The sequence below is a fragment of the Xiphophorus hellerii genome, chromosome 20 (genome assembly GCF_003331165.1).
Source record: "Xiphophorus hellerii strain 12219 chromosome 20, Xiphophorus_hellerii-4.1, whole genome shotgun sequence".
Taxonomy (NCBI): Eukaryota; Metazoa; Chordata; class Actinopteri; order Cyprinodontiformes; family Poeciliidae; genus Xiphophorus; species Xiphophorus hellerii.
The window spans coordinates 686,507-706,212 of NC_045691.1; the positions used below are offsets into that span (position 1 = coordinate 686,507).

The 19,706-nt window shown below is 40.1% G+C and overlaps 2 protein-coding genes and 1 long non-coding RNA gene across 4 annotated transcripts; 1 reads left to right on the forward strand and 2 right to left on the reverse strand.

Annotated features, from left to right (window-relative positions):
- Positions 1–2,815, reverse strand: LOC116709773 (nuclear factor 7, ovary-like). 2 transcript variants are annotated; one of them, XM_032548427.1, is made up of 2 exons: positions 1,297–2,815; positions 1–891 (listed from the first exon to the last, which is right to left on the reverse strand). In XM_032548427.1, the coding sequence occupies exons 1-2, from the start codon at positions 2,380–2,382 to the stop codon at positions 592–594; spliced, it is 1,386 nt and encodes a 461-aa protein (XP_032404318.1). In that variant the 5' UTR covers positions 2,383–2,815; the 3' UTR covers positions 1–591. The 2 variants fall into 2 exon arrangements, with proteins under 2 accessions (XP_032404318.1, XP_032404317.1); XM_032548426.1 differs by having other exon boundaries at positions 768–2,399; positions 2,479–2,815.
- Positions 2,816–2,891: 76 nt separating this feature from the next.
- LOC116709774 (V-type proton ATPase subunit S1-like) lies at positions 2,892–14,910 on the reverse strand. The gene is made up of 8 exons (XM_032548428.1): positions 14,794–14,910; positions 7,922–7,941; positions 7,611–7,672; positions 7,096–7,164; positions 6,863–7,017; positions 6,531–6,581; positions 5,119–5,356; positions 2,892–3,293 (listed from the first exon to the last, which is right to left on the reverse strand). Exons 1-8 carry the CDS (start codon positions 14,874–14,876, stop codon positions 3,036–3,038), a joined length of 936 nt encoding a protein of 311 aa, XP_032404319.1. The 5' UTR covers positions 14,877–14,910; the 3' UTR covers positions 2,892–3,035.
- Positions 14,911–18,351: 3,441 nt separating this feature from the next.
- Positions 18,352–19,693, forward strand: LOC116710067 (uncharacterized). The gene is made up of 3 exons (XR_004337034.1): positions 18,352–18,582; positions 18,695–18,800; positions 18,981–19,693. It is a non-coding gene; the product is annotated as an uncharacterized LOC116710067 (long non-coding RNA).
- The last annotated feature ends 13 nt before the right edge of the window (positions 19,694–19,706 follow it).

The following is a 19,706-nucleotide window of genomic DNA, read 5'->3' on the forward strand; positions in this document are numbered from 1 at the left end:
TCAGAGTTTCAACTAAAGTATTCAATCCAAATCAATTTTGTTAAAAAAAAACAAAGGTTTTACACCCAGAAACTGAGTTCAGTTTATCATAAACAACATTTCAGCAGCTTCACAGCATCTGGGGAAAAGATGTTTCTCATCCAGGTGGACAGTCCATGTGCAGGGTTGTTGGGGACATGCAGGTCTCCGTCGCTCCATTGACTCTGGTACATGTTCCAGAAATGTTCCTGCTTCTCTGGCAGGAAGTCTGTCTGCTCTCCACCAATCAGCTGTAGAAGCAATCCCTAATGTTGGAGACCGACCCGTCCTTTCTGCCACCTGGTGTTGGAGATGTGAACCCCAAGGTATGTGAGCCTGGTGACCATCTCCACTGCTGTGCTAAAGATGTTGAGGATGAACCTGGAAAGTCGACTGCTGGTGAAGAAGTCCATCAGTGGGCTGAGGACACAGTGTTCAAGATGACAGATGAAGATGTCCAGTGGGTTAAGAAGTCCAACATCCAGTTACAGAGTCAAGAACCAGAACATCAGTCCAGTTTTAAACTGATCAATAAAGTTTCATTTGGACTTTTTGATCTTCATGCTGAAAACCTCAGAGCTGCTGTTTGACCGCTGAGATCTTCATTGGTAAGAGTTTTACTTTACACAAAGTGCTGATGTACGGAAACATCTTGTCAGTGAAGGTGTGTCTGAAAGTGTGTGTGTTTGTGTTAGTATCCAGATCAAAGGACGGTATCTTTCCTCTGTCCCAGTCCAGATTCACTCTGATCCTCTGGAGTTTCTTCTGGACTGAGAGAAATGTGGGACGAGCTGGAGGAGACCATGTTTTGTATTTTCCTTCATAGAAACACAGAAGCAACAATCCAGACTCTATCTTTCCCTCTCTCAGGATCTGTGTTTTTCTGTGTGTTTATTTTGAGTTTCATGTGTATCTGTGTCTCCGTGTTGTCCTGTCTCCCTTTGATTAGTCCCCAGGTGTTTCTCGTTCCCTGATTACCTCTTGTGTATTTAGTGTCACCTGTGTCTCTGTGTCTTTGTTGGGTCCTTGTCGGTATTTGCTGCTCTTGGCGTTAGTTAGTTCCATGTGCCCAGTCTATTTTCTCGTCCCTCGTTTACCGGTTGCTACCGGTGTCGAGCCCTGGCTTAAGCTCGGCCATGCTGCCCGGCTTTGGGACTGTTTTTGGGCTGTGTTTATTTCTTGGATTACTATTAAACCACCATATCTCATCTCATCCTGAGCCTGCTGCGTTTTCCTCACCACCATACACCACCATTTCATGACACCCTCCCTCTGGACAGACTCTGCTATCACACCAAGTTCCAAGTCTCCACCATCTCCAACATCAACATCCCAGCTGTGCTTCCCTGAGTTAAAGCCTTCAGAGCTCAGGACCGACCACTCGACCTCAAATCTCTCTGGATTATAAGGAAGTTGCTGTTCCTCTCCTGGAGTCAAACTGGTCAGATCTTCAGTCAGGTGGAGTCCTGGATGAGCCGTGTTTGGGTCCAGAATCAGAGGAGTGTAGGTCACCATGTTCTTCATGTTGCTCCAGATGTTGAAGGCCAGGTTGCCCAGATGTTTGGCCTGGTCTATCAGAGCTCCTGAGGGCAGCTGTGGCTCCTCCAGCAGGGGGCAGCGCTGGACTCTTTCCACTGCAGCCTTGTAGTTGTGCAGGAATGAGACGTCTGCAGCTCTCAGCTCCTCCTCTGTGGCTCTGACTGTGTCTGAAAGAGCTGCTATCTCTCTGCTCAGAGCCTCCATCTTCTCCTTCATCATCCCTCTCTTCTGCTCCTCTTCCTCCCTCAGTGCAGCCAGCCTGGCCTCCTCTTCCTCTGCTAGAAACTGATGAAGCTTCTTAAACTGCTCAACAATTTGCCTCTCTGTGTGTCGGGCCTGGACCGTCAGGTGTTCTGCTGTTTTATGAAACTTCTCTTTAATTTCCTTCCTGAGCTCCAGTTTCTTCTTTAAAGGCTCCAGAGTTTCTTGAAGTTTCTCTCTGTGATGCTGAGCAGCTTCATCAATGTGTCTGAATCTGTGGTTGGTGTGTTTTTCTGAATCTCTGCAGATGGAGCAAATGGGATCTCGATGGTTCAGACAGAAGAGTTTGAGTTTCTCAGCGTGCAGACTGCAGAGATCCTCTGAAAGTCTCTGATCTCTCTGCTGTAAGAAAGTCTCACACAGGTTCTTCAGAACCAGATTTAAAGGTGGATCAGACCTTGAAGATCTCCTCTTACAAACTGGACAATCTCTTGATGGTTTTTCTCCCCACCAGCTCTTCAGAGATTCCTTACAGAAGCTGTGGCTACCTGACAGAACAAGCGGATCCTTAAAGACGTCCTGACAGACTGAACAGCAGAGATCCTCCTCTAACCTGGAAGCCATTTTGTCTTTGAATGAAGCTGAAAACAGAGAAGGTCCAGTCAGTCACGGCTCCCTCTCTCTACTAACTTCCCTCAAAGTGTTCTTGGTCCAACTCACCTTCAGTGTGAGCAGCTTGAAGCAGCAGAGTTGGAGGTTTCCACTTTTCTCTCCTGCAGCTGGACTCACTGAGAGGAAGCTGCTAGTTTGGTCTGAAGGTGAATCTGATTGTCTGGGAGTCTCTGCAGGAAACAACGATCACAAACTGTTTCCTGCTTTAGTTCACCCAGCTGGGGGCAGAGCTTAAACCTGTCAAATTTGCTGCCTCACACATAATTGATGTGTTTTTCATTCCAAAGTAAAGGCTGTCATAAACATTCATCTCTGCTCAGATCATAAAGTGCCTAAAATGTATAGTAACCAGCTGGTTTCACATGAATGCTTATGAGCTGCAGACAGAAAACCCCTAACATGCTGTTTTTTCTACTGTTAAAGTGAAACCTAAACAATTAGTTGTTGCAACTAACACAGAGAATTTTTTTCTCATTAATATTTGTATTAAATGTGTTACAAAGACAGTTAATAAAATGATTTCCTTAAAAATGAACTCCTGAGCAGAAACATGACTCCATGGGTCGTCACAGCTCTGTCTCTGTTTTAGGAACCTTCTTTTTGTCCTACATCACGATCTTCCCGGTGGAGCTTTCTTCGCAGCAGTGGTCCAGCTGCTCTGGGCTCTGAGGGAAGTAGATATCAGGCTTTTGGTCGTCGTCGTGCTCGATGTGTTTCAGGTGGACGACCATGTGCAGGGCGTAGGCCAGAACCAGCAGCAGGATCAGGGAGGTGATGAGGCCCATCAGGATGGCTGGGGTCAGGACTGTGGTGCAGTCGCTCGCAGGAGAAAACCTCCCTTCACTGATGTTGAATGCTTGGATCTAAACACATCAATACCCGTTTATTAAAGTTGATATAATTCAGTTTAACAGACATATAATGGACTGATTGCAGGTTATTGTTTATATCTGGAAATTTCACGCATCCGCACAATGCTGGAGGGCAAAAAGACAATTCTGTTACTGGCCGTTCGTAGCAACGCTGCTGCGGTAGAATGACCGCATTAACAAAATGAAACCTGGACATGTATTTTAGGGCCATGGGCCACAGCAAAGGGAAAAATAACACAGAAAAACCATTACAGAACAACTTAAAGCTACTCTTCCCCCTCTTCTCTGACGGCTACGTTGCACTCAGACTCGTTGCCATTTTAACTGACAATAACTCAACACCAAAAAAACACTCAAACATTTCCCATTCAAAGAACAGAACATTCAGTCCGTTACAATTTTAAGTCTTTAGGCTTGATGTTTATTTTTGGGATTATTAATAAGCGATCGCTGTGATAGATTGGCTACAGCTGCTATTAAGCTAACATAGCTGTAGTATGTAGTTGAAGCTAATTAGCTAACGCCTGCTCTACTGATGATCTGTCAGAGTTGGTTTTAGGTTGCCGTTTACATTTTTTAAACATACACTATGTTGCCTTTGTGAATTAAACTGGACCGGGGAAACGCGGATCGACGTGACACCTTTTTGAAAACCACACTGGGACTCTCTCTGGTGGATATTTTGTTGCATTGTTTGGTGACGCTAAAAAAAAGATTCAAGATGGTTGAATGTAACACCGAAGGGTTCCTAAATTAAGCTGATTATTACCTTAATATGTTTTGTTTCAGACAAGATTTGTTCATAGGTATTGGTTAATGGTGAGAATAACTGTCTCTTTGTTTTGTGTAACAGTGATGTGAATAATTTGTACGTTTAAATCAATTATGAAAATGTTTTTATTTCAGCTCGCAGTAAGCATGGCTAATTTGCTATGTTCATTAGCTAATAATATGCATTGTATATTTCAGTTTACATGACCAAAGTGAAGGAGGTGGTCAGAGGCCATTCTGCGCGTAACACAAACCCTGTAAATTCTAGACACTAACAGGTACCATAGAATTGCACAAAAATCCGTGAGGGACGACGGAGTCCCTGCTCTGTGAAAGAGGTGAACGGGGCCTGGTGCCAGAAGCCCATTAAAATGCTGTTTACATCGTTTTAAACTGTGTGATTGTGAGCGGGAATAAAAATAGCAACAGGTATTTTGTTCCATATAACACAGTAGGAGTGTAACAGGGAAACCTTTCTGGATGAAACTCCACTAAAAACCCACCTGTTTAGGATTGTATATGAAACGTAATCAATTACAAATTTATTGATGGAACTTGACTTAATGTCGTGTTTTGATTATTGGTTCTATGTTGCTTTGTGTTTCTGTGTTTGATATGATGTAAAGCACTTTGAAATGCCTTGCTGCTAAAATGTGCTATACAAATAACATTTGATTGATTGATTGATTCTTCAGTAAACAAGTGAAACGAAAGAGAAGTTTTGTTATCTTGCTGTCTAGCTGGTGAAAAATCGAAATGACAGCACAGTAAAGAACATCAGGGCCACAACCAGAGGAGATATTCAGCACATCAACCATGAGCCTGCGGTCAGGTAAAGCAGATGACATGGAGAACCAGGATAATGCAAGCAATACAGACGCAAGTTCAAAGTCTCACGTACATCCAAACGTTCGTTCACAAGTTCTGCAGCATTAAAAGCACGACCTAACTACTGATAATCATGGCTGGAGCTTTTTGCCCTCCAGCAGATAGATGGGGGCGGGGCGGGTTCAGGGGCCCCATGGGGGAGAACATTATTTGGTACCTGGAAGTCGATGAAGGTGATGGCCCAGCGCTGTGCATGCTCAGTGCTCGGCAGTAACAGACCACTGTATCTCTGCAGACTGCTGACATGGAGGCAGCGGTAGGAGGAGGAGGCCGGAGCGTAAACATCCGTGGCGTTGAAGACAACCTCCTCAGAAGTGTTGTATGAAACAGAGACCCGGTCCACGGAGAACCACCACTGACCCGAGGACTCGTAAAATGTGTTGGAGAGCTGAAATCTGGAGAAAAAAAAATCTATTCAGACAAACCAAACCCCATCATGGGTTATCTTACTGCAACACTCATACATAAATCTGACATTTCTCTATTACGCATTGTAAACAGAGAGAGCAGCAAGATATCCTATATCGAGAGCAAAAGAAGGGGATTTTATTAAAAAAAATACAAATCATATCCTTATTGAAATCTGCTGAGTTACAGGAACCTGGAGGCTGCAAACTAGCATATATCCAGTCTTAATGCAAATAATGCAATCTAATACAGCTGCAAAAACTACGCCCTCTGGTGGCTTCGTATGGACATGACAGCTCTTTGCCAATCAAATCACATTATCCTCAGTGATCTGCACGTCCAAATCAGTCATTTCTCACTGGAAGCATTACTTGGTGCTTCAATTTCTAATCCGTGGATTTATAACAAAATTATAAATTAAAACGAGAAAAGAAATCAATTATTTCTTTTGTGCGCATATTCTGATGAAATATTGAGATGAAGAGAAGCTCTTTCTCAGGGCTTCTGTCAATCCTGCAGGATTCAATTTTATCTTTTTTATGTTTTATGTACAGAAATGTCTGTTTCAGAATAGAATAAACAGAAAGACCCTCTGTTCTCCCTCAGTTGTGAAATGAAGGTCTAACTGCAGCCAATGAAATGCTAGTGTAAGCCTGCAGATACACAAACTGGGCTCATTATATATTATTGAAAAAACAAGAAAATAGAAATCTGTGTAAACAACAGCATAGATGTAAACAGCTTATGGAGTTTGTTGTGAGCAACAATAGTTATAAAGTGTAGGACTGTTGGGAGGAAGGACCTGTGATCACGCTGCTTTGTGCACCCAGGATGAAAATCCGACTAAAACAGTTACATTTTATTTCAAGTGAATTAGATTCATGACAGTAGTATAAGACTGAACTGAAATTAAAACAAAAAGCACCCCAAGTGTGCTTTTATGCTGCAAGGTCATTAGAATTTTTTTATTTTACATCATTTTCCCCACAAATAGTCACTGATTTGTAGTTGATTTGAGCTGGACATATGTCACATTAAAGATGGAGAAAGTTTTGAAATGATTTGTCATTTTGTTGTTTTTAACATCAGACTTCCACAGCAGTTTAAAACTATATGGATGATGATTATTATTTAGTGTTGCTGATTATCAGACAGACTAACCTGATTGATAAGCCTCTCAACTCCTCCACATCTCCAAACCTCATGACCAGCCTGAAGAAGACGCACAGATACAAGGAGTTAAAGAAAAACACTTGATCAGGTGTTCTATTTTTTTTTCTTTTTGCAAAAATGCTATTTTTACAGAGAGTTCCTTTAAATAAAAGTTAAAAACCTGTCTATTTAGAGGTGCTTTCAGTCCATAATCACTGCAACATGGACCAACATATTTGATGTTTATTGATGATTTGATGAATGTTTCTTCCTGGTTTTTCAAATCTGTATGATGTTTTTATGATTTTGTATTTTGAAATGCGTTAGATCTGTGAACATACGTGGCTTTGTCCTGCTGGCAGAGCGACTCCCTCGTGTCGACAAGCTTCTGAGGAGAAAAGGTGAGCTCTGTCAGGTCCACCGGTCTCTGCTTCTCAAAGCGCAGAGAAAGTTTCCTCGCCTGGAACAAAATACACGGCTCTCCGCTGGACAACACCTGCAGCATGGAAACAACAAGAACATTAAAAAAATCCTCAAACTGTGTGAGGAGAAATGATTTTATTATTAATGTCACCTTGAGAGGAGAGAAAGGAAGAGCAGCTCCTGCTGCTTGGAGCAACTTTCTCTGTGCAGCGAGAGGATTCTGCAGGAGACAGAGTTGGATAGTAACTAGTTACATTTACTCAGTTACATTTATTGGACTAAAAAAATACTTTTTGGGGGGGAAAAAGTATTTTTTCCCCCAAAAAGTTTTTTTTTTTTTTGAGTACTTTTTAAAAAAATAAATATTTTAAAAAAGGAAAAGACTACACAAAGAAAAGATGGATGGTTGACAGCATGTTTGGATAAGGTACAGTCAAAGAGTAGTAAAAATACTCCTAAAAGTATTTTAGGAGTATTCTGTACCTTAAAATGAGTAATTTTATTATAAAATAATAAAACTTTGCTACTCTACCCACCTCTGATGTAATTAGGGATTTATTGAGTGTATTACTGGATTGAATTGACTTCTTCATTTTTCATAAAGTGCATTATGATGATACATGTTGTGAATAATTAACCTGAACTGATTGTTACTGTTAAACTCACCTCCGGTTCCCCAGTGAAAAACAAGTTTTCTTCATTTCTCATCGTCGTTTTGCTTCCTTCATCTGGATAAGAAACGATCAAAAATATTCCGATTTCACAGAAAACTTTATGTATTTATCATTGAAATATTGTCTCCTTTGTTCACACATTTATTCTGCCCTTATATGTTTTAAAGCTAATTTAGGTCATTTTTTGCATGTCTGATTATCACTTTAGTTGACAAAAGCATTTCCTAATAAAATTGTTGCACGTTTCCTACATCCCAGATTCAAACCTTTATTCTGTTTAAAATGTTCTGATGGATAACTTACCTCTGACTGCAGACGCTGAGCTGTAAACAGAAATCACAGGAGAATTACCAACCACGTTTCGTTATTATTTCTGCATAATATTCTATACTAATGAGTTCTTATAGACACTTTGACTTCATCTTATTACAGTTTTTTACATTGAGACTTGTCTTTAATCTTAATGTTTCTGGTGAAATTAATCAGCAAATATTAAATGCAGCGATAACTCTTTTAAACATTTGACAAAGTCAGTCAGTTTGACTAAAATGTGTTATGACCTGCCTGCAGTTAGCTGCTTAGTCAGTAAAAAAACTATAAAAAATGTAAATAATTTTGTTAAAAAAATTATATTTTGCAATTTATTCAATCGATATTTTATATTGATTGAATATTCTAATTTATTCAGTAAATTACATCTGATGAAGGTTATTTGTCAGATTAAAAGTACGTTTTGAAAATGTCTAACTTTTAAACATATTTTTTATCAAAGCTACACTGTATTTTTTATTAGTCTGACGTAATATTCTTGTCATGTTTTAATTGACTTTAAGCAGAAAATGATCATAATTAACAGAATTAAAAACATTTCAAACATTCATCTCTGTGTAATTAATAATGTTTCATTTAGTGATGAAACAAATGGACTTTTGCATAATATTCTAATTTATTAAATGAGTCTGTAAACACAGTGCTATAAAAGGTTTTTACACCTTTTACAGATTTTGTTTCTCAATCAGAAGGTCAGAAAATAACCCAACAACTGCAGTGATGAAGTTTAATAATTCAGCAATAGGAAAGAGATTGAGCGATTACAGCGTTCATAGTTTTTAAAAAGACGACCCTGATGGTCCAGGACTTCTTGTTCTGCTTTCTTTCTGTTTGAAAATCTTTCTCTACATTGTCAGGAATTGCTTTTGTTTTTGTTTTGATTTTTAAGTGACCTCACAGTAATCCATATTAATGATCCTGGCAGTCAGAGCGGGGCAGTGGGTTCTTCTATGAAGCAGATTTGGTCAAAGAAAAGTGATATTTGCAGTTTAACCTGTGAAGAGAGCATGTGGTGAGCCCAGTGACCCGGCTGGCGACCCGCTGGATTAAAACCAACACTTGGTGATCAGCCTGGCGCAGACAAAGATGTGCTGCTGCTGCTGAGTGGAGCGGCTCTGACCCACTTTCCAAACAAATGCCTAAAGTAGAAAATAATGGACCGGAATCTAATACTGAAATCAGCTTAACTGGAAACAAGAGATCTGATTAATCTTTTAGTTTCCTCTCTTTCAAACTGCCACAATCTGAGTCTGAAATCAGGGATTCAAGCAGCAGCAGCGTTTTTCCAGCAGCACGCCATGTCCTGTTTCTGATTTTATGAACAAAATAATAACTCTGTGTTTAAAACATTTCCTCCTCTCTGTGCTGATCAGATGGAAGAAATCTCAGAGCTGCCTTCCGGTTCTGCTGCAGGTTGATGTCTGATGACATGACCCAAAACTAACAAGTTTCTAATTATTTGTTTTACATTTTTTGGCATATAACTCATAACTTATAGTGGTTGCTTAAACTATTTGGCATATCAGACTTATCTTCAATCGAAAAGGTGAAACTTAGCGAAGTTGGTTAGTAGCTATTTAGAATCTACTCAAGTACATTTACTTGAGTAACTTTTTGGAAAAAATACTTTTAGGAATATTTTTAATACGCTGTACTTTTTACTTTTGCTTGAGTAATTTTATTATAAAGTATTTCTGCTCTTACTTGAGTAAAATTTCTGGATTTTCTTCCCACTGAATGAAAAACAAACATGTTTTAACCAGAAACAGACAAACACCTGCACTTAAAGTTTGTTAAAGTTTTATAAGTTTTATATTGAAAGAAACTGATTTGGAAAAATTTTATTTTGCCTGATTGTTACGACTCGCATCATAAAGTTAATTATGCAAACATGAGTGTGATTTTGTGATTTTTTTGTTACTCACATGAATTATTGTCATTTTGGTCCTTAAAATACTGAAATTTCCACTTAACTTTATGTTTTGGTTCGTCCAATAATGCAATATTAAGTGATTGATAATTGATCAGATTGAATAGACTTTTCATCAAACATTTCTTCACTCTTAGTTGAGTAATTTCTTGGACGGCTACTTTTTACTTTTACTTGAGTAAAAATATATTTAAGTAGTGCTACTGTCTCCTCAGCTCAGTTTCTGGGTGCTTTACCCACATCTGTTAGTTAATATGTATTTTATTGAAAAAGTTAAAGTTAAATATAAATACATCACGCATTCAAACTTTCAGTTTTATAGTGAAACTAAAGTTTGCATCACCAAATGGAGGGATCTAATTAGTCTACATCATGAACCTATTCTTATTAAGCAGAATAAAAAGAGGAGTTTTTCTGTATAAACTAATAGAAAATTAAATGGACCTTAGCATCACAACATGGAAAGTCAATGGACAACTTCAAAATCCATGTCGAATGTAGTAAAATTTGAAAAATGGAAACAATTTCTTTGATGCTTTGTGTCAATTTAACATTGATGTGAACCAAACTGATTTACCAAGTTGAAACTGGATCACATTTAAGTTGAACTTTACTCCAAGATCCAACTTATAACATTGGGATACAAACAGCAATAACCAATAATATCTGTTCCAATATTAAGACGGCTTCAGCTAATCAATTCCTCCATCTTTCCTACTGCATGCAACAATAAATATGGTTTATATTGTCAGAGGATGAACGGATGAATCATGTCTCCCAGTCAGAAAAGCAGACAGACAATAGAGCGGTCAAATCCAGGCTGATTGACCAAATCCCTGCAACCAAAACAAGATTTATCTGATCTTGTGTTGTGCACCGGGTCAGGGCAGCGGCCAGCAGATTGAGGGACTGCAGCGATTATATAATGATGCAATTAATGGGTTTCTGCAGATTATACAGAAAGAAAGTGGCTCTCTTCCAGTGGGGGATTTCACATTGTCTTAATCCTTAAAGTAACATCTATGAAGCATCTGCTTGTGTACGCGTCAGCAGACATAAAGTGACGTTTTCATCCTGGTTTCAGGGGTCATCAAACCAAAATACAGCCTGTTACATGCAAACATGTTAAATAACTTGGTTAAACTTAAAACAGCTTACTACTAAAAACTTTTTGGACACTTGTTCCCAGAAGCAGAATCAAACAAAGAGTAAAGTTTTACTTTCTAAAAACCCAGAGATTATATTATCAGTTCAGTTTCTTCATATTTTAGCTATTTGTGTGTCAAAATGTGCTTGTGCAATCTGTTTCAATGTATTTCTTGTAATTTAGCCTTTTCTCTTTATTTTCCTGTAATCAGAGGAGGGCAGAGTAGCCAAACGTTGTACTTCAGTAAGAGTAGCACCACCTTAACATGTTTTTACTCAAGTGAAAGTAAAAAGTGTCCATCCAAGAAGTTACTCAAGTAAGAGTGAAATAGTATTTGATAAGAAGTGAGGATTTGGTTTTCTGTGTGTTAATTTAGTTCCTGTGTTGTTTTGTCTTCCCTCTGATTGTCCCCAACCCCAACCCTAACCCCAACCCCAGCCCCAACCCCAACCCCAACCTCAACCCCAACCTCAACCCCAACCCCAACCCTAACCCCAACCCTAACCCCAACCCCAGCCCCAACCCCAACCCCAACCCCAACCCTAACCCCAACCCCAACCCCAACCCGTTTCCCTGAAACCTTCCCGGTGTGTTTAATCCCACCTGTGTCTGTTTCCCTGTCGGGTCTTAGTGGTGAGTCACTTCCAGTTGCTGGACTGCCTGGAGTTTTATGAAACCTTTCTTCATCAAACCATCATTACTTCACCATAACCTGGGTCCAGTTTCATCCTCACCTCTCAACACAACTACTGAGTAACTGATCAAATTATCAATCATTTAATACTTAAAAATTACATAATCAGATGGACCAAAATGTAAAGTTAGGTTTAAATGTTGGTATTTTAAGGACCGAAATGACAATAATTCAAATAAATAACAAAAAATAATAAAATCAGGCAAAAGAAATGTTTCCAAATCTGTTTATTTCAATAACAAACTTATGAAACTTTAACAACAACTGTGTCTGTGTCTGGTGGATTTTTGGCTAAAACATGTTTGTTTTTCATTCAGTGGGTAGAAAATACAAAATTTTACTCAAATAAGAGTAAAAATACTTTATAATAAAATGAAGTAAAATTAAAAAGTACATCGTAGTAAAAAAGTCTCCTAAAAGTACATTTAGACAGTGAATGTAACTAGTTACTACCCACCTCTGCCTGTGTTTGAATGATTTTAAAAGCCTTTCCTACCATCCTGTTCTAGACGATTCTCAGCCATCAAACTAAAGTCGGTCGGGCTTCATTTCATCTCTCATAAGAGTTTAAAACATCATGATGTTTTCTTGCATTAATCTTTGGGTCGCTGGTTTTGTCAGTAAAGTGGGCCGGATGACCCAAATGTAGACAAAGACGGCGAGTTAGAGAGAAAAAGCTTCTAGGCCTGTTGGTGAAAAGCAAGCAGGCGGCTAAGAGGCAGGAGGAACAAAGAGGATTAGGCAAACAAGAAACAGGATCAAAATGTGTCGGTGAGAGCCGGTGCAGAATAATGCACACAGGCTCAGGGTCTCTTTAAACCTCAGATAAGTGGAGTCCAACCTCCAAAAGAAATTATTTCAACATTTCTACTCCTAAATCATTTGTCAAAATAAAGTAAATTAATAAAAGCAAAGGTGTTCTTTAAACAGTAAGAGGAAAGTAGTTCATTTCTGCAGCTGCTTTGGACTTTCGTGATGAAAGTAAATGATGTAGAAAAGGTTAGAGGAGGCTGAAACAAAGCAGCATATTGTCTGATGTTACTGTTTCTGTGTCAGTTCATGGTGAGTTTTCCATAGAAACAAATCTCTCTTCGATAACAGAAAACCTTTAAAATTAGAAACATTAACAGAGATATTGTTTTTTACTATTTTATCGTCATGAAATTCAGCAAATCAATGCACAGTACAGCCTGTTGGGTCGCTTGTCTTTACCTGCAAAGCTCTGGAGCTGAACTGCACATAAACAAAATGCCACCAAATGAAGCAGATCAAGTTAAAGGTTTGAAGAGAAAACAAGCAAAACGATGCAGGAATGTCACACAAATATTAGGCAAATATATTTGTCTAATATATTTAGACAAATATAGCAAATGGTAAATGGACTGAACTTATATAGCGCTTTTCCAGTCATTTTGAGAACTCAAAGCGCTTTACACTAGAGTCACATTCACCCAGTCACACTCACAAACACATTTATACACCGATACACAGATCGGTAGGCAATTTGGGGTTAAGTGCCTTGGCCAGAGGCACATTGACATGTGGCAGGAGGAAGCTGGAATCGAACCTACAACCTTCCGATCGCAAGACGACTACGTTACCATAGAGCCACAGTCGCCAAAGCGTCCAAGAACAGAATCAAAGCTGCTGCGTTTTGTGTGTCCCTCCTCTGCTCCACCTCCAGAGGACAGATCGATCTTTAGTTTTTAGTGAGTCGCAGAGAATCATTTCAATATCTGTTTAAAGCTCATTTATTTCCCCTAGTATTTCATTAAATGTCAGATTCTGAATAGTTCTTATAAATCTTAACTCTTCTCTGTTTTATTGACATCTATCATAGTTCTGTTATTTTCTAGGTTCAATTAGGGAACCAGAAAACAAACAAACTCTTATTATTAGTAAAACTCAGGTTGAATTACAGTTTTCATTTCTTTCAACATATAAATCAGTTTTTAAAGTCAACTAATTATGAATTATTTTTTCAAAAGTAAGTTTTTCTGAATCTATACATTAGGTAACAAATAAAATAGATAAACTGATCTGTGTTGAGGCAGGACATTTTGACTGCAGGATTATTTTGGGAGATTCTGTGATGCCATAAACTGAATCTAAAAGTTTAGCCAACGGATAAGAAAATCCATTTTTTGGAGGTGAAAGGTCAGATCTGCGTTACATCTAGGTAAATGTGAGAAAACAACAAACAGAACATAAAAAGCACAACATTTTGAAGTTTAATGGTTTAAGGGTTCACTGGCTGCTGTAGTGAAAGTAGCAATGGCTTATTAATACATGGAAAAAAGCTTTGAAAGCAGAAAGATTATTACAAAATAATAAACATAAGTTTTTAATGGTTGACACTAACCTGTTTCTGTGATGATTTGGCACTAAATATCTAAATATTGTTTCAAATGTCAAAATTCTGAACAGTTCAGACATTTTATATAAACATTTTCCTGACATGTTTGCAGGATTTATTACTCATTTTTTCTTTAAATGGTGTTCTCACAACAGAAAAATGTGGAACAAATAAATAACAATGCAAGTTATTATGCAATAATTAAATTAAACTTCATGTTTGTTTTAAATAATCAGGTAAACAAAAGACGAGGTTTTCAGAACATCCATTTCCAGCTGATTTAGAGGATTTCAGAATCAGTTTGAGCTGTTTCTATGAAACTGGGGTCCTGTTTGTTAATTATCAAATTATATTAATAAACATTAGTTCAGTGGGCATGACAGTTTCTCTTTATGCCTAATAACATTCAGTTTTATGGAGAAATTGCTTAAAGCTTTCAAAAATGTAACCAAGACTCGAAACATAACTAACAAAAGATAGAAATGTTGCTCATTACCAGCTGGATGACGAAACCATGTCAGCCAAAAACAAGCATTTAAAGATTACATTCCTCCCTATTTTATCTCAAATAAAGTAGTAACAAAAACATGCTTTAAATTAAAAACATGTCAAATTAGAGCAGAGAAACGGCCAGCAAATCCATAAGTGAAGGTGCCAAGAGTCAAAGATCCGAGACTATTGAGGTTTAGAAAGCATGGTTTGTTTCTTTCTGACGTACCTGCTGGCAGGTTGCTGGTGGAACGAGGCAGATGAACGCAGATGAAGGATGAGGATGCAGAAATGTTTCCATAAAGAAGCCATTGCTGCTCTGACCAGATAGTGGTGCCAGTAAACATTCCCTTTCCATCCCAGCACAATCTAATCTACTTAAATCAGCCCATGGCCTGTAAGCCCCAGTGATGGACTGAGGAGTCGGCCAACCAGGAAAGACCGGGGCGGGCAGGCAGGCGGAGGGACGGACGGAGTCCAGCCCTCTGGTTAAACAGTTATGGTTTCCACATTTGGTCAGTTTTATCCCAGCAGATACATTACTGAGGATTAAAAGTACAGTAACCTCCACGTCAGAAAATCTTCACCAGAAAATATACACAAGGAGTCTAAAAATAAGAATGTAATTTTAGTTTTTTATTTTGTTTTAAACTCTAGCATTAATTACAAGCCTGTACAGTAAGGTCACTGATTATTCTAGCCATCATAATCTGTGACAAATGTGATCTTCGCTATTTTAGAGTTAAATATGATTTCAAGTGAAATGTGACTGAAATGAAGAGGCAGGAAGAGGCAGGGGCGCAACTACATATTTTTGAGGTGGATGCGCTCTGGAGGAGGAAAAGACCACTCTGGAGCAAAAAAGCACCGCTCTGGAGCAGAGAATCACCTACTTGGAGCAGGAAAACAAGACTTTGGAGCTGATAAATGCCGCCCTGGAGCAGGAGAACAGCACTCTGGAGATAAAAAGCACCGCTCTGGAGCATATAAACACCACCTTTGAGCAGTAAAATACCTTCCTGCAGCTTGAAGTGGAACAGCTGAACAAGAGGCTGAGGGACAGAGTGGAACAGCAGAACCAGCAGCCATCTGAAGAGGAAACCCACAAAGACAGCCAGTCGGTTTCAGACCAGCCACAGAATCAGCCGCCTGTATTCAGACGTGTGATCAGAGGCATCTCCAATACACTTCGCTTCGTAGTGAGTCCCGTCGGTCTCCTGCTGACCTCCAGGGCTTCGTAGCGAGTCTCGCTTGTCTCCAGGCTAACCTCCATGGCTTTGTATTGAGTCCCATTGGTCTCCTTTGGTTGGTCTTCCTTCTGCAAGGAGTTTGCAAGTTCTCCCCATGCATGTGTGGGTTCTCTCCGGGTACTCCGGCTTCCTCCTGAAGTCCAAAAGTATGACTGTTAGGTTAATTGATTTCTCTAAAATCAATTAATCTTCCTTGTGATCTTCCTGTGTCTCCAGTTTGTCTTCTTTTTGCTTTTTTTGTTCTCCCCTGTTTTACCTCCTCCAATCCCTGTGATTGGAGCCGTTTCCTCCCATGGGTTGAATACGCTCACAATAGTCATATCTCTGCAGCCACTGGTTTCTCTCCTTTCGAAGTCTCTCTAGGTCTCTCCAGCCACCATTGCTCTCCTCTGATGAGAATAACATTGCTGTCACATCCGTACAACATCACATCCGCCGCTGCAAGAACATCTGGAAAACCACCATCGACGCCCTCAATAACACCTCCGCCCAGAATAAGCGCCTCGCTGACCGTAGATGGACCTCGGCTCCCACCTACACTCCTGGCCAGAAGGTTTGGTTGTCCTCCCATGATATTCCGTTAAAATCTATGTCAAAGAAACTTTCCCCCAGATTCATTGGCCCATTCGAGATCAAAACTATAATCAGTCCGTCTTCTGCCTTCCCTACGCATCCATCCCACTTTTCATGTCTCCCAGATCAAGCCCGTCCAGTCCAGCATCTTGTGCCCTCCTTCCGAGCCCCCTCCTCCCACCCAAGACGTGGATGGGCATTCTGCTTACACTGTCCGCCGGATCGTGGACTGGTTGTCCGAGTCCCACCTTCACCTCCTCCATTTGATCACCATCCGCTCCTGGGCTCTCCACCTGGCAGTCGGACTGCTCCTCTGTCTTCCTCCATGCCTGAACTGACCTGTCCGCCCTCCACCGCAGCCTCCACGTTTCCACACGGAACCTCCCTGATCGAGCCACCCTCTGGAACCCGGGTCACCTTCTAGACCCACACAAAGGATTCATAACCCCGAGCCCTCAGTCAACTCTCTCCCCGAATAAATGTTCCATCGTTACAAGTAAGATCAGTCTTCAACATTTTTTGTTGCTCTCATCTCCAACAGCCACAAACTCACCATCTCCCTTTACTGTCCTTCAGTGTACCGACGATTCCGTGAACTTGCCCCAGGGATTATTCTCACCCGACCTCTCTTGCCTTATTGTATTAATTAACATCCTCTAACTGATTCCTGCTCTTCTGTGGTGTTCTGCATGTGGGTTAGAAAACTGGAACTAAACATGACGGTAAGTCTTGTTTTCGGTGTCGTTTTCATGCAATTGAGGTTGCTGTATTTTTGTAGAAACGGGACTATTCGCAAGAAGTCGTGGCATAATCAATACAGTTATAGTAGGACAATCTCTCTGGTAATTTTTTTGTTTTTCTCTTTTTTTGGTGATGTATGAACTTGCATACATGTGCCTTATAGTTTGCTATTGACACACCCAAATATCTGTATTGTGAGACAAAGGGTTTCTATCCTACTTGAGAAGTAATGAACCATGAAAGGGACTGTTTTGAAAATCTAATATAATTTGACAGTCGAATAAGAAACGGTGAGTGACAATTTCCCAACTTTAACAGGCTGATGCATGTTTCCATTTTTTAATAGTCAAACTTTAACTCTTTTGGCCCCAGATGATGAATCTGCATGGAGCCATTCAGTGCAGGAACTTGGGTATGAAGTCCTCTTCCTCTTTTTGGGTGGAAGAATTTGTCCTCCAGTTTTCAACCACGTTTTCATCTGCTGTGGAAAAGTTTCTGGTGGCATCAGATTCCATTAAATCGCTATAATCCATTTTTCTCTTACCTTCAGCATTGTGGGTAATTATGGATGCAGGATTAACTTCTGCTGATGCAACTTGTTCCTCCTCTTTTTTTGCTTTTGCAGAGCAAATCTGCATATTTCCTTCGATGAAGGAAAGATGCCGAGAAATGAAGCGATCGACTCGCATGGGTAAGTTCTCATGTTTGAACAGGCCATGTTTTACATTTTTGAATTCAGCTTCAACATTGGCTGAGCATGCTGTGAGGCTGGTGCTTTTGAAGAGTGGAACCATTATTCCTGTCCACAGTGGTAAGTAACTTGCAAGTCTTATAATGTGTGGCACAATCATTACTAGACTGGTTGTCTTATAATGATTGTGATTGATTGTCAAAGGGAGGAAATGGATGTTATCCCTACCCCCATTAGCTGCAGCGTGTGTCCTGCTCTCCTCACAAATGTTTGACCTCCAGTCTCGTAGGTCAGTCTGGATGTCATCACATGGATCCACTTGATGCACTTCCTTTGTCTTCATCTGGAATGAGGATGGAGTCTTCTGCAATCTGGGCTTTCAGGTATTTTTTGCACCTCTCTGATTCTAGAGGGGTTCCAGAACTATCATCACCTTCTGCCTCGCTGAGAGCCACAACAGTGATGGCATGTATTAACTGCTTTGCATGGCCCAAGCTTTGTGCTTGAAGAAGCTTTGCTATTCCCCTGACAAAGAAGTCTTTGACATGGTGTGACTTGTTTTTCAGGCAGTCCCACTGGCAGACCATCTTTATGCAGTGGGCAACATCAACCCTGATGCAACAGGGAGGAGGTTTTGCAGACTGGTTTCCAAGTAGCACACAGAAGCATTCATCAATGTATGACTTCAGGTTAGAAAGAGGAGTGAAGGCCTTCACCAGAGCACCAAGAATAGCCAGGGAAAAGTCACTCACAGCTTCCCTTGGTACAGCTGCACCTGCATGAAGCCATTCTGCCAGCCATGTTGCAATTGCATTAATGTCATGCCTTTCTGATAGCATTTGTACCACTGGGACTGAGCAGTTGTCTCCCCTCAGAACACCTTGATATAAGAAGATGTGGCCAGATGTACCATTTGGTCGTGCCAGTTTTCTGACAACTGAACCAGTTGCATCAAAGCAAACTACTGAGGGACATTTTTTGGTCAGTGCCTTATAAACGTGTATCTGAGTTTGACTCCAATAGTGACAGAAGAATGTATCCAGACCAATATCTCTTATACTGCCACTGTTAGGTGTGCTATACTTTAATAACTGCAAAGACAGAATGGGGTCTTTGTCGCCTAATTCCAAATTTGTTCTCTCCTGCTTGGCTTTTTGTAAGGTTGCCAGGTTTGGAAGGTGACTTACCTCGGGATCTCCAATATCCATCAACTCTGATGCCTTTGCTGACCTCCATACAGCTGCTTCCATCCTACCTTCACACAACTCTTTGGAAACCTGTGCACGAAGGGTTCCTGACATGAATCTTTTGGACTGGCCAGTGTGCAGGGAGATGTCAGCACCTTCGATAGAACACTGGAGCACCATTGGGCTGTTGACCGTTGGCTCTCTGTCACATGCCATTTTAACATGGCCTTGACACTCTTTACAGAAGCCTTTGATATCAATGTACTTACTAGTGACAGTTGGATAAACTTTTGCTCTGTGGAATACAAATGTACATGTGCTTTTCAACTTTTTCCAAACCAGATCATTAATTATATGACTCCAAGTGCCAGGTTTTAAAATAGTGTAGTCCCTTTTGCCAGATGATGAAAGTTGGATGAACTTTGTTGAACCAATGACGCTGCCATGCACTTCCAGTTTTACTCTGCAAAAACTTTATTTGCTCAAGCAACTAGCATGTTAGCTATGGATTTTTTTTGTCATTTTTTTTACCCTTTTGCTGCATAATCAGCAGAAAGTAAGTCAACAATGTGAATATAATTGTTCAAACCACCTCCGAAACCAAAGCACAGTTTAACAGTCATACAAATTATACACATTACGTTACGGTCACGGCCGCATGTCCTGTATTGACAGAATTCAATTATTGTGGAGAGAGTTA